Source organism: Epinephelus lanceolatus, chromosome 23 (assembly GCF_041903045.1).
Source record: "Epinephelus lanceolatus isolate andai-2023 chromosome 23, ASM4190304v1, whole genome shotgun sequence".
Lineage (NCBI taxonomy): Eukaryota > Metazoa > Chordata > Actinopteri > Perciformes > Serranidae > Epinephelus > Epinephelus lanceolatus.
This window is the reverse complement of record NC_135756.1, coordinates 9,381,911-9,397,448: the sequence shown is the minus strand read 5'-3', so window position 1 is coordinate 9,397,448 and position 15,538 is coordinate 9,381,911. Positions and strand designations below refer to the sequence as shown.

General features: G+C 46.2%; 1 protein-coding gene across 1 annotated transcript in view; it reads right to left on the bottom strand.

Annotated features, from left to right (window-relative positions):
• Nucleotides 1–15,538, bottom strand: part of acss3 (acyl-CoA synthetase short chain family member 3) — a 92,349-nt gene that overhangs the window by 12,355 nt on the left and 64,456 nt on the right. Inside the window, exon 11 of the mRNA XM_033614978.2 lies at nt 924–1,019. Coding sequence (XP_033470869.1) covers nt 924–1,019 — 96 coding nt within the window. The remainder of the gene's footprint in view (nt 1–923; nt 1,020–15,538) is intronic.

Sequence of the window (15,538 nt, the reverse complement as noted above, 5' to 3'; positions counted from 1 at the left end):
ATTCAGAGGCGCTATATCACCCACTGGCAAACTGGAAGAGCAACAATATTAAATGCTCTGCAGGGAATGACAAGCAGCTGCAAAGTTTTGTCTATTTCACTTCTGAGATAAAGGTCCAGGGTGTCGGATTAGAGGGTGCATTGGCAGAAATGGAATATCACATAATAAGTTTGTTTTCTTTAGTGTATAATCACCTGAAAATAAGAATCGTTGCGTTTTCGCTACCTTAGAAAGAGCCGTTTATATCTATAAAGAAAGCAGGTCCTCATCCATGCACTCTCATGCTTCTACAGTAGCTCAGAATGGACAAACTAACAGTTGGTTCGGATCAAGGTCGGAACACGTTCTCACTGCAAACAAACCGCACCAGAGCTGGTTTGTAACTGGACAGAGACCACCTCTTCAAGAAGGTCTCGGTCCGGTGTGCTTTGGCCTGAACCCTACAGCACAACTCGCTGCGCTTAAATGGAAACGCAAATCAATGTGGCAAAAAATGCCGATGGAAAGACCTGTTTGCCTTAGATGTAGGGTCTGACCACCTCTTCAAGAAGGTAGCATGCGAGAGCGAATGTTGTGTTCACACCTGCCCAAACAAACCGCACTCAGGGGGCAAATGAACTTGAGTTTGATTGAACCGAACCAAACAGGGCAGGTGTGAAAGCACCCAAAGTGACCTCTGTGGATAATTTGACTCCCGGTAAAAACCTCTTCAACAGTGATCGCTGAAGGAATCCTAACCAGGAGCCCACCCTTGACACATGGGAGGACTTTTAACCAGTCTGCAAACTTCACTTCTAGATGCCACTATTTTCTAAAGATCCTACACAAAGCTCCTTTAAATCTGTGATTGAAGGGAAGCAATTCTACAGATCAAAAAATCTTAAAATAATGAGCAGAAAGTAAAATTAAAATTGAACTCTTACCATTGTAACCTGGAACAGGTTTGCCAGCCTGACCTGCAGGTGGCGTGAGTGAGTTCCCCAGACCAATGCATGAGGAGGTGATGGCTGAGCCGGTTTCTGATGAGAGAGACACAGAAAAAGAGATGCATGAAGATTCATATGTGTGTGGGAGACCCAGAAAGTTTGAGTCCAAACACAAGAGTTGTGGATGTGTAGTTTAACACCAAAGTTTAGACACAACTCAGTTTTCTGGCTTTTCTGCTTTCTATGCAAATGCTACACCTACTAATGTTGGGCTGATCAAAAGAGCTTGTGTGCTCCTGCGAGCAGCATTAACCTACATTATGCAAAACTATGACAGCTCCTATGGGCTCTCCCCGACTCCACCATCCAACTGTGCTCCACATACAACAATACAACTGCCTGTTTGTCAGCCCACCCGGAGAATGAAGAACAGAATCGATCCGGCTCAGTGAGTGAGATGATATCAGCAGACCAGCCCGAGATCAGCATCTGCCTTCTATGATACACTGAAATTTAAAAAACACACAGTCCTGCTTTTTATTCACCGGGTGTGTGTCCGTTTCTTGTCGTAAATACCAAAACAAAGATGCAGCTGAATGCTTCCATCTGTCTGTCATGTTTCCTTTTCCTACCTGAGAGAGTTACTTAACTCAGCTGCTGTCTCACAGGGAAACTTGGGTGTTTTTCAATCTGGACTCTGTTCTCCTCCGTTTTTGTGTCTAAGTGACAAATGGAGACAAGTATTTGTACAGGGGGGTCCTGTTATTTTGTGTGGCAATATTGTGTTGATACACACATGCCAAGTATCGATTATTTATCATATCAATTATTAATACTGCAAATACACAATAAACTCTTGGCAGCCTAATAAGATCAACTGCTTTTTCAGTCTACTAGATTTGTTTTACTGCAGTAAAAATATACTGCTCAAATCATCAAATTGAAAATCCTTACTGATGTACATTGTATAATTTGTTGAGAGCAAAATGACATATCAACGGTTAGTGGAAACCAAAATCATTAATCCACTGAGGGCTGGATTCAAAATCACGCCGAAAATCAAAGTAAAACATTGAAATTACAGGCTGATCCAACTTGCATGAATTCTATCACAGCAACTCATAACGTCTGTTTGACCTCCCGACAACATCTGGGCATGCTCCTGGTGAGTCAGCAGATGGTGTCCTGGGGGACCTCCTCCCAGATCTGGATCAGGGCATCAGTGAGCTCCTGGACAGTCTGCGGTGGTACTTGGCGGTGTCGGATGCACCGATACTTAACGTCCCATAGGTACTCAACTGGATTTAGGTCAGGGGAACGAGAGGACCAGTCAATGGCATCAATGCCTTCATCATCCAGGAACTGCCTACACACTCTGGCCACATGAGGTCGGGCATTGTCCTGCACCAGGAGGATCCCAGGGCCCACTGCACAAGGAGGAACCCAGGGCCCGCTACACCAGGAGGAACCCAGGGCCTTCTGCACCAGGAGGAACCCAGGGCCCACTGCACCAGGAGGAACTCAGGGCCCACTGCACAAGGAGGAACCCAGGGCCCACTGCACAAAGAGGAACCCAGGGCCCACTGCACCAGGACGAACCCAGGGCCCACTGCACAAGGACGAACCCAGGGCCCATTACACCAGGAGGAACCCTGGGCCCACTGCACCAGGAGCAACCCAGGGCCCACTGCACAAGGAGGAACCCAGGGCCCACCGCACCAGGACGAACCCAGGGCCCACTGCACAAAGAGGAACCCAGGGCCCACTGCACCAGGACGAACCCAGGGCCCACTGCACAAGGACGAACCCAGGGCCCATTACACCAGGAGGAACCCTGGGCCCACTGCACCAGGAGCAACCCAGGGCCCACTGCACAAGGAGGAACCCAGGGCCCACTGCACCAGGACGAACCCAGGGCCCACTGCACAAGGACGAACCCAGGGCCCATTACACCAGGAGGAACCCTGGGCCCACTGCACCAGGAGCAACCCAGGGCCCACTGCACAAGGAAGAACCCTGGGCCCACTGCACCAGGAGCAACCCAGGACCCACTGCACCAGGAGGAACCCAGGGCCCATTGCACCAGGAGCAACCCAGGGCCAACTGCACAAGGACGAACCCTGGGCCCACTGCACCAGGAGGAACCCAGGGCCTTCTGCACAAGGAGGAACCCAGGGCCAACTGCACCAGGAGGAACCCTGGGCCTTCTGCACCAGGAGGAACCCAGGGCCCGCTACACCAGGAGGAACCCTTGGCCCACTGCACAAGGAGGAACCCAGGGCCCATTACACCAGGAGGAACCCTGGGCCCTCTGCACCAGGAGGAACCCAGGGCCCACTGCACCAGGAGCAACCCAGGGCCCACTGCACCAGGAGGAACCCAGGGCCCACTGCACCAGGAGCAACCCAGGACCCACTGCACCAGGAGGAACCCAGGGCCCATTGCACCAGGAGCAACCCAGGGCCCACTGCACAAGGACGAACCCAGGGCCCACTGCACCAGGAGGAACCCAGGGCCTTCTGCACAAGGAGAAACCCAGGGCCCACTGCACCAGGAGGAACCCAGGGCCCACTGCACAAGGAGGAACCCAGGGCCCACTGCACCAGGAGGAACCCAGGGCCTTCTGCACCAGGAGGAACCCAGGGCCCACTGCATCAGGAGGAACCCAGGGCCTTCTGCACCAGGAGGAACCCAGGGCCCACTGCACAAGGAGGAACCCAGGGCCCACTGCATCAGGAGGAACCCAGGGCCTTCTGCACCAGGAGGAACCCAGGGCCCACTGCACCAGGAGGAACCCAGGGCCCGCTGCACCAGGAGGAACCCAGGGCCCACTGCACAAGGAGGAACTCAGGGCCCACTGCACCAGGAGGAACCCAGGGCCTTCTGCACCAGGAGGAACCCAGGGCCCACTGCACCAGGAGGAACCCAGGGCCCGCTGCATCAGGAGGAACCCAGGGCCAACTGCACCAGGAGGAACCCAGGACCTTCTGCACCAGGAGGAACCCAGGGCCCACTGCACCAGGAGGAACCCAGGGCCTTCTGCACCAGGAGGAACCCAGGGCCCACTGCACCAGGAGGAACCCAGGGCCCGCTGCATCAGGAGGAACCCAGGGCCCGCTGCACCAGCGTAAGGTCTGACACTCGCTCTGAGGATTTCATCCTGGTACCTAACAGCAGTCAGGGTACTGTTAGCTATGACATGGAGGTCTGTGCGACCCTCCAATGACAATCACTGACCCACCGAAACCCCGGCCATGCTGGATGATGTTATAGGCAGCATAATGTTCAGCACAGCGTCTCTTTCACCCTCATGGAGTCTGTTTCTGACAGTGTAGTCAGAAACATGCACACCAGTAGCCTGCTGGAGATCATTTTGTAGGGCTCTGGCAGTGCTCCTCCTGTTCCTCCTCACACAGAGGAGCTGATACCAGCCCTGCTGCTGGGCTGATGCCCTTCTACGGCCCTGCAATACATTTAAAAATCCCTAAAATATTGTATCCTGACTCAAGTTTCACAATAATATTGTTTTGTGGGTCCTCTAGTGATGTACAATGTACGCACAATGACTGGACAAATTTCAAAAATACTTGCCTCCATTAGTCACAAGCCGAGAATATTGGAAAACAGTGTCCAGGTTGAAAAATGCTGAAGTTTCCCTTTAACCAAGATTCACACAACAGGTGAGAGACAACACAAAAACACCTGTAACAGATTGATTCCCATCAATTTTCTACCACACATTCACACTCTGGTACGTCTGCCTGTTTACTTGTGTTTTTCTGCAGGTGCACTTTGTTTGCACAAAGGGGGAAGATTAATCTTACAGACAGGACTGAGAGCTTCACTGGCTGTTCAATTAAACATTAGATCAGACTTGTGACCACATTTCAAAAGCAGCTTTTTGGCTTTTTGACACTAATACGGTTAACAAACAAAAGGCAGCTAAATTACCTCATGCGCTGCGGCTTTTCTCCACCAACATGCAAATGTATGCGCGAGCTGTTCCAAAAGGTAATCAGATCATCTACTCTATAGGGAGTGCATGCAGTGTAAATATGATGTTTCTGTCATGTATTGTGCTTGAGTTATTGTGGGCGCTAGTGTTTCGGCATTTCCCCCTGTTAATATGCAAATTCATGCAGCAAGGTGCACTAAACCTGAATCAGATGTGTTATTGCACAGGGGGGAAGCGTACAGTTTCAATCACGTATTCTTTTAAAATATGCAGTCGGTGGCAGCGCTGACAGCAGAAGTGACTCGACTTCTGAGAGGCCAAAGGCCAATGGCAAAACATTCAAGCTAGCAGGCCTGCTATGCAAATGACAGCTCGGTCGATGCGACGGTGATGCGCAAAAACACATTTTAGAGTCCTCATTAAACCTTCAGGGAAAGCTACCGCAACAGAGGAGCTCAGCGGGGTTACACACCTGTCAGCTACCATCAGAGAGACAGGGCTGCATCCAGAGCCTGGCCACCACAGTGTTACATCTGCAGCTGCCCTGTGCAGTTTACATGTAAACAAAGTTTGTTTACATTCAGTGTTACTCAGCAAAAGGCACGATCTGAATCCCCGGGGTCTAACAAACATGTTGAAAGCATTTCCTTCCTCATAAAACATTTACCAAACCTGTATCGGTTACATCCATGCGCATTCCTGCCACCTGTCAATCAGTGAAGTAGTGTGAAGCACTGGCAGGAGTGTGAGCATGATGGAGAAAAAATGATGAGACCCACTCATAAAATCACTGGCACTACTACTTGACGAACTCTATGGGGGACCTTTACTGCAGGTCTTACAATGACTTTTCAAGGGATTTCACTGTTCCATACGAATTTCCAACGTCGGAATAAAATCAGTTTTACCTCACTTAGTGCGCGCTCACATGATCACAGATGTTTGGTGTAAGGTGGTTGTAAAACTCAGTCTGAACTGTCTTAAATCAATCTTTATCTTGTCTTGATGTTCCAATAAAACCAAACATGTTAAATATTATCATACACTAAGAGGCTCAATGACATTTCCATCATCTCCAGCACCAAACAGGAAGCAGCAAACTGGGCAGGCAGTAAACATGGAGGGGACTCTCGGGAGGCGTAAAAACAAGTCTCAGTACTATGGACTGTAGAAAAGGAGGATAAACTGATGGAGTTGTGGTGTAAACAAGAGTCTGTTTTTATAATTTGGACTGCATTTGATCCACCAACAAGCATTTATTTTAGTGAGAAATCTTAATTTTCCTCTCATTTCGAAGGTCTTCTCCCACTAAAATAATGCATCTAGCCTACGTAGGCTGGTAGCAAACTGAGACGACAAAATCTAAAATTTAAATTTGGTACATATACAGTTACTTTATGGATTATACTGGTGCCAAATTGACATGAATACTGTCAACATTTATCTTGTGTTTCTAGAATTATGTGTTTTTGTGAACACGTAAGGAATTGTTATGTCATAGCTCTCAAAGGAAATTTGGTGTAATAGTATCCATCAGGAGCACCATTGCAAATTGTTAGGTTGACATGTAAAATTATATCACTTATTTTGTTGCAATTCTATGTTCTTAAAATAGGAATAAAATTATTTTTTTTAACTAATTTGTCATATCGTCAAGAATATCATTATCGCAAAAATACCCTGAAATACTGTGATATGATTTTATTTTTTTCCTTTTATTGTCATTTTTATGATGAAACATAAAAACAGGATACTGTTTCACGTCTAAAACCAGCCAAATTAAAAGTTCTCAGCGTAAAATTCTTCAAAATTGACTAGAAAAGCACTCGGAGAGCGCAGACCTCCGCCAAGCAGCTCGGATTTCCCGCCATTTTATTATTTTATCCACTTCGCTTTAACCGATCACCACCAAAATTATCATCTGTTCCCTGTCCCATTATCAACCTTTCCTGAAAATTTCATCAAAATCCGTTCAGAAATTTTTGAGTTATTTTGCAGACAAACAGACCAACGCCAGCCAAAACATAACCTCCTTGGCAGAGGTAATAAATAAATAAATCTAAAACAGAGGCTACTAAAAAGGACAATAAAGTGCAGGGAAAAGACTAGGTGAGTTCATGTGTGCTACAGTTCAACAGTTCAATTCGCTGCATTGTTTGGACAGTTTTACATTTCTCCACAATACTGTTATCATCTTCTTTGCAAGTAACAGCAACACCCAAAGCAGATATGTCCAGTTTTTGGTGTCTATGTCTTCTGGAGTCTCTCCCTAGTATAAAGAATGCTGGCTCTAAAGGTAAGTCTACCCCCATGAGTTGCTTGATCTCAGCCTTAATGTCTCTCCAATACTTATCTAATTTGGGACAATCCCAAAAAAAACAGGTACGGTCGCCAATTTTTCCTCACTGTCTGCAGCATAATTCAGAGATGTTGCTGTATCTCACGGACATAAGAGGATTCTTTAATACTTTCATCTTTGTTTTCCATTCAAACTCCCTCCAGGCAGGGTTACTTGTGTCCCTTCTTGACAGTCATGGGCTGGATTGGGGGGCTTCAACAGGGCTACCCACTTCAAGCTGTGTTCTTTGATGACTGCTTGTCTTGAGTGATGATGTTTAAAAGCAGCAGGCCGATCCACGACGCAAGTCCCTTCATATTTTTCCTGCGTGTGTTTTTCCACAGCAGGGCAGGTAGAAGAAGTTAACCTGTTGGAGGTGAGCTGTTTGCAGAGGTGCAGTAAGAGCCTGTTGTCTGCAGCTCTTCATCAACATCTCACTGTGGCTGTTTCTGCTTTCACAAAACCTCCATGCGGCACTAATAAACTGGCAGCTAATTCAGTGATAACACATTTAATTTCCTGTACATTCTTCACAATAAAAGCCCCCCGTTAGTTGATGATGTAAAAACTTTTATTGTGAAGCCGCAAAATAAGGAAATGTTGCTGCAACTTCGCACAACTTCTAATAGATTGATGATAGCAAACATGAAACAGCAAAACAAAGCAGATAACTAAAGTGAAAACAGGACGCAGTAGAGAAACTAAACTCCAAATCACAGAGATTCAGTTAGAAGCTACAAAGGTACTGAGAGCTGAAAACGCCTTTCTCTCTGGTCTCCTGCACAAACAGAGGTGAGTAGAGGAGTTGTCGGGATTTTGCTGCGTTCGGCGAGACATCAGTACTACCTGCTTGAGGGCAGGCAACTGGGTGGAACTCGGTGCAGCATGGCTTGACTCTGCACGGCCACAAGTGACAGTGGAAAAGGTTCACAGTAGGCTTGTGAACCTCCCGGCATGTCTTTCCCCACATTTCATCCATAATAAATATTCATTTCTAATTCCCATTTCTGTTTCATTTCTAGTTACGAACTCTTGAAGTTTTTTTTAATCACTCCCTAACACTCCATAGTCAACAGGAAGATCCTTTCCAAATTAGAAGGAAGTTCACATACCCGCTCCCAGTCTGCACGTGTCTGTAGGAAGTGTTGTATTTGAAGACATCTTAAGAAATCCTTCAGAATCCTTTAGATGTTCATGTGATTTCAAAGTTTCCCTTCAGAAAAGCTTACAACTCTTTCAACTGTTGTAAATTAAATATTTAAAAATGAACTATTCCCCATTTTTCTGGGGAGCCCCTCAAGGACCACTGCTCTAAGGTCTTATCTTAGGGAACTATGTGACACAAGGTCGACATTGACCAAGACAAAATCCAGCATCTTGTTAAGGCCCCAGTTCATACGATTACAGTGGATACAGACTGCTTCTTCTCTCCACCACTAATCTAACCAGTGCAAACGGCTATAGACCTGCTTTCAACTCCAGCACAGCAGGCTTCAAAGACACGAGCTCAGGGGCAGGAGGCTGCTGTTGGTTGAGGAGGGGATTAACTTATCAAATGAAGACAGGAAGGAGGGGGGATCTGGAGTTAAACACGTTGCCCAACCACAGTGGCCTCTGAACTGGCAACCACGAACGCCTCATTCATCAGTGGCAGGTTAGCCACTCCCTGCAGGGTTCAAAGCCCATCACTGTCAGCAGAGACAGCATCCAGCACCAATGGTAAAAAAAGAGAAGATTTTATATTCCTTCATGGGGGCATTAAGTCCCACCCACGTGGTCAGAGAGCAGGGTCATGACAGAGTGATGACAGACCCCCTGTTGACCAATCATGCCCTTTGCTTTTCCCTCAGGAACACATCACTTCTTGCACTGCAACATTTATGACTATCATATAATCCAAATGGAACTGGAGCAAAGGGGAAATACTGGAACTTGTAGGGAAGTTGGAGCAGATTCGTGTGGGATTCAAGGTCAGACACACTTTTGTATTAATGAAATTCTTTATAATCAGTATTTCGTGCAAAACTAAACAGAACAGATTCATTTATTGATAAAAAGCTCACCGAACTCCATCATAATGGACCTACATGACATCATCTTCCCCACTTTTAATAACGAGCCAGTATTGGCAAACCAATATATCCGTCTGACCCTGAAGGACGCCATAAGGGTCCTTTTAAAGCTCAGCTGAATTGCACGTCGATTAGGGCTCGACACAGCCACTGAACCGTGTCAGCATGAGCGAAGTGTTTAAACCTGGCTGTTTACAGCAGGAGCAGCCAGAGCTCGCTGGCGGCGATTCAGGGCCGGGCGAGGAAATTCGAAAACCCAAATGAAAAAAGACAATATAATTGGACCTTGACATTTTACAAGGCATGCAGAGAGACAGCGGACTGGTTGTGCAGCTTTGAGGCATGAAATCAAACCATTACAAAGCAAAGTGATCTCAATGAAAATTAGTTGCATCGCTTAAACATTTTGTCCTCGCATTTACATGAAAGATGGTGCGCTGACAAGAGCAGAACTCAGTTTCTAAAGGCTGACTCAGATGTTTGTTGAGAGCTCCCAAGGTTCTTTTCCCAGCCCACAATATGAAGGCATAATAGATCATAACACAGCCGCTGACGTCCATTTACATCCCGATACGCCCAGGCTCTGAGACATACAGATACAAGAATGATTAAAATATATACCTGGAAACTGAGCTGCACGATATGTCATTTCAGCATCAACACTGCAATGTACGCATGTGCAAAAGTTGCACTGCAGGACATGTCATGTCAAGTAAGACAAATGAACTGACATATCATGTTAGGGCTGAGAAATATGGACCATAAATTATACTGCAATATTTTTAGGCCTTAATGCAATACACAATATATATATGTATCACGATTTTGAAATCTCCTCTAAAATAGTGTAGACTACTAAAAACTGTTGAAGCATCTGACCTGTCCTCTGTCTCATAAAAGCACCTTTACCACCAGAAGTTGCCCTGAAATTACAGACAAAGTGGTAGATCCCATGACCTCTGAGTTGTGACTACAGGTTTGGCCGATTAATCGGCACCGTTAGGGCGTTTTACAAAGTGTCGTTATCGACGTAACTTGGATCAGGTTGTGGCCAATAGCTGTGCAGCCTCCACCAGTCAAGTGGAGACTAACATCCTCAACCGGAGCTGACGAGAGGAAAAAGCAGGTCCCTTCTGCCTGGCCAGCGCTGTAACAGCAAAAGTCTGACTCAAGACCTGTTTCCACCAAACACTTTCAGTATGGTACCTTTGGAACCAACAGTAACCCTTCAGACATGGTAGCTAGACCCTAGTGTTTCCACCACAAACAGTCCTCTTAAATGTGGGCGGGGTTATTGTCACTCACTGCTCCGTCCAGCACTCACTGTATTTCCTCCTTTATCAGTCTGCACCTCGTCTATCGTCCACAGAACGAGGCTGCACGCCGACATTTCCGGAACAAAATATAACAGGCTGCAGTGAGAGTCTTTCTCCATGGGATATTTAAAAATAGCAGGTTTGTGCATTTAGTCCTTCTCAGGCAAGCTCAGGGGTTTAGTGTTGCTGTAGCCCACAGGAACAACGCTCCACAAGGCTTTATTTACTCCGAGTGAGGATTAGAATATATGCTGTCCACAAAATTCGGTCACGTCACATTGAAACTCAAGGTGTGTTGATGGATTCACGTCGTCAACTCATGCATTGAGTAACATTATAAGTAAACAGTCCACCTTAAAAGTCGTCAGCAGTCGACACAGTGAATAAGAGGCAGCAAAACATCCTTTCATTTTATAGTTATAGTTTAAAACTCTCCCCAGTATGAACAGTGGTTACATGAGCCTCAAAACCAGTCACAACTCAGCCCTGAGCAGAGTGACCGTCCTCTACTGACCAATCAGACTGCAGTGTTCACAGCTCCACCTTTTGGTACCAGATCTGTGTGCTAGGTACCCCAACAGAGGGGGGACCAAACATGGGGACGGTACAGAACGGTTACATTGGTACCATCCACAACTTTTCACTGTGGAAACAGAAAAAAAGCGTACTGAACTGAACTGCTTGATGGGAAGCTTTCAGTTTCAAATTAAAAGCCCTCTTGCATTTCAAACACTGTCCAATCATATGTGGATTCTGACGTAGTCTTGTCACCAAAATAATGCAGCCCTACCTGGAAACACATTTTATAATCTTTTATTTGCATCCTATTATCACTTCAATAAGCAGACATTATTCCTACTGATGTAGAAATATGACTGTTGACACCCTCAGCTGTAAAATCTCCCCGTAACTCTGCTGTAACTCCCATGAAAATCTTCCCACAGGGACGAAATCTCACCCAGTGGGGACATCCATCCAAAATGTGTCTATTTACAGGTCAAGATGAAAACGTCCTTGAGGTGAAACAGACAAAACACCTTTACTGCTACTATTCTGCTCACATTGTGCAGCGCAGATTAAATATGCTGGGTAAGAAGGGTAGGCAGACAGCACAGGCTGAGACAGGTGAGTGAACGCTAGCGGGGAGTGAGAAGAAGTTAAAACACCGTCTGTGGGCTGGAGTCACTCTCACACACACACACACAGACACACTCATGCTGCTTGGTTGTCTATCTGCTCATCTGACTGACTGCTAGTGTGAGTCTTTGTCACACACACCCAGAAACAAAAACACACCTTGGTATCAGTCTTCCTCTACTCCCATCACTGTCTTTTCCTTTTCCTTTTGCTGCTCTTCGCTCCCTCGCGCTCTCTTTGCCTCTGTACACAAACAAATCAATCTTCCTTCGACCTGCTGGAGATGAGCTCGGCCAGTGAGAGGCATTTTGAGTGTGATGAATGGGCTGAGGGAGGGGGATGGTTGTTGGAGGATGCGTCGGAAGAGCGGCACGGGCAATACGGAGGCGCCTTTTCAGCTGAGAAGGTGCTATCGAACAGCAGTGCTCATTACTGGTAGCTTGGGGGGGAACTGCTGTTCAGGAAAAACAAAGATGGCTCTCTGATCCTGCACTCTGTATTCTCTGCAACTCCTCGAGCGCTCCCTCTAAAACAGATGAAACAACTGTCTCCTCCTCACACAATGTAACACTTCCACTCCGTCTGTCTGGCCTGCACTCCGAGACACATAAAACCGATAAGGGAACAGGAGATGTTGGCCAAAGAGTGCAACTGGGATTGACCAGGTTTAAAATATGAAACCTGAAAGAGGAGGAAAGGGAGGCAATAACAGGAGAGTGGAAAAATTTAATTTCCCCACAGGGGACTAACATAAAGGTATGCCTTCTTTCATAGCTGTAACTCCAGTGCGAGCTATTTGCTTGGATGGAACATTTGCTGAAAAGATTCATAGAATTAAAATATAATAAGACTGAATCAGAGTGTGTCTCACTATCCTCCTGTCACAGAGCTCTACCTGCCGACTAGCTCCTGACTAGAGAGAGTGTTCATCTCCCTTCAGTTTTATCTGCAAAGTGGTGATGGTGCAGCTCAGGTATGCTGTACACCTACACATTTACTGTATCAATGCAGAAATACACAGAATCATGTCACAAAAAAGCGACAATTAGACCAAAATTAGATGTGAGTAGATGCGTTCATGCTATTGTCGCGTAGTTGTACGAATAACTTGCACAAGAAAATTCTGTGACACTATGTCGTGAAAGCCTATCAGCATTGAGATCTAGTTGAGATTCTCCTGACGTTACTGAGAATCAGAGATGGAGAACAAACTTTTGTTGCCGTCTGTAGGCACCTGGGGATCTGCAACTCCACGTCATCAGCAGATCAACAACGACAGGAGTGAAGCGGCAATGTGCTGCAGACAACAATGTCAAATGTAATAGAGTGTTGCTGTCTTGGTCCAAACAAATTCATATAGTCTACTTTTTATCCTTAGCTTCATATGGTTCTTATTACAGGTTAAGTGTTGTTTTTTCATATCTTGACAGTTTCGACGACTGCGTCTGTCGTCATCATCAGAAGCGTCACGTGATGTTGTGGTGACGTGTCCTGTAGATGTTTTATCCAGGTTGTCATTCCCCCTGGTGACAGGTGCCAGGGTTCCCTGCTATCCAACAGCCCATCAGGTGATGAAACATCTACAGGACACGTCACCCCAACATCACGTGATGATATGAAGACAGAAGGCCCGTTTCCACCGCAGGAACTTCAGGGTAATTTTATGGGGCCGGGGCCGTTGGTGCGTGTCTCCACCGCAGGAACCACCCCCGAAGGACAGAGTTACGGAACTTTTACAGGGGCTAAACAAGTCCCTGCCTCAGAGTAGGTACTCAGAACGGCCCCGAGAAACTCCTGGCTGGGGCTTGGGGATTTACTTGGTGCTGATTGGATATACTCAAGGCGGGATGTGATGTTTTGTAAATAACAACGTGGTTATCGTTAACCGTTAGCTGTTAGCGGTGTCTGTAATAACTCAAACGGTCCGTGAAAAAAATATTTTTTTTCCACCGGATATCTTAGTTACAACATGATTAAGCTAACAAAGCAGTTTTGTGTTGCTACGTGTGGTATTTATTCAGTTTTGGGAAATCACGATGTCTAGAAAGCATCAGGCTGCAGCTGACAGGGACAGCTAACAGCAGCAGCAAAGCTAACATCAGGACGTCATCTGTTAAAAGCCTCCCGTTGTCGGATACGACATGAAACTACTCCAGTTAGCTCAATCATGTTGTAACTAAGACATCCGCTGGAAAAAATTTTTTTTTCATGGACCATGACCGGAGTTATTACAGACACCGCTAACGGCTAACGGCGTCCCTACGCCCCTACGTCGCCCCGGTCAAAATGGTCGCGCAACGATTACGTCACATACAGAGCCCGGTAACTTTACAGGAACCTTCCTCGCACTCCGCTCTCTCAGTGGAGACACAGCGGTTGAGAGGGCCGAGCGAGAGGACATTCCTGTAGTAGTTCCTGCCCCCCAAATAGTACCAGGAACTTCTTCAGTGGAAACGGGCCTAGAAGCATTCGTCGAAACTGTCAGGGTATGACAAAACAATACTTAAGCCTGTAATAAGAACCATATCAAGCTATATTGCTGTCTTGGTTCGTGCTGGTTCAGAGCAGGAAGCCTCAGTGTTCACCATCTACACATCTGATTCCAGCTATTGGTTGTACGTTACTACAAACCAAGTTAGCTGTTCCTGCCTTGCTGCATTCCCCAGTTAGTAAAAACATTAGAACAGCTGTTAAGCCCAGCTCAGTTCAATGATTTGTGTCAAAATGAAACCATTTTAGAACGTTGCAGAGAAAAGTTGCAGCAGTGTGAACTGGCCGTCTGATGGTGTCACCTGCAACTCAGCTGGTCAAATCACCGGTGGCTGGTTTTAAAGCATGTCACCTGTGTCTACAGCCAATCGTTTTGTAGTGAAGTCTGCTGGTCAAGTCGAAATGAAATGGCGTGTTCGCTTGCTGCAGCAGGTGCTCTGTCCCCGCCAATCTCTCTGTTTCAGTCCTACGGTGTGCCAGTGTGGGACAGGGGTGTGGTGCTGCTCCCAATATGTGCGTATAATTGTGGCGTATTTATGATGAATACAGTCCAGCTGATGCTCTTGTTTGTTTTTCACCGTTCCATCACTACTACAAATGCAGCTGTAGCCAGTATCTCACTATCACTATCCTTATTCTTATTTTAAGACGCTACAAATTATATTCAGCCACAAAATTAACCTGAAAAGCTGCAAATCAGAACAGAAGTACAGAGAGTTGTTGCATAGCGATGATACACCATCTAATCTAGTTGCATTGGTGTGAACCGGCAGCTTTTTATAACACTGCAGAATGGTGCAAGTAGTCACCTGTCTTAACTCGGCTTGTTGTGAATCTTTGGTCTGAACTGGGCCAATTTTTGCCAGCTGCAAAATACACACAACCAACGCAAAGTGAAAACTTCTGTCTGTAAAATCTGCTTTGAAGGCAGCCAGTTAAATTTTGAATGTAGCTGCTCCTTTGAAACACTGAAAACAGATGTCAGGTAAATGTTGCTGTTTGCTACTGCTGCCATATGGGAGGTTTGTACACCCCTCTCCTGATTGGACTTCTGTCTTAATGTTCACCTTGGACATCAACTCAAATACAAAGTACAAACAATATTTTGAAATGGTACTGAGGTCTTTAGTTTGTCGGTACTTGGAAGGACAGCAGTGAAACTAACTCCCACACTATCTGTTATAACACACCAACAAACAGCACTTAGGTGTGTAAACAGCCTGTCAGAAATAGCCACGGGGGTGCTTTCTGTACATCATCCATACACACAGCGGTACTCGTGGTTGTCCTGGTGATGTGTGGTT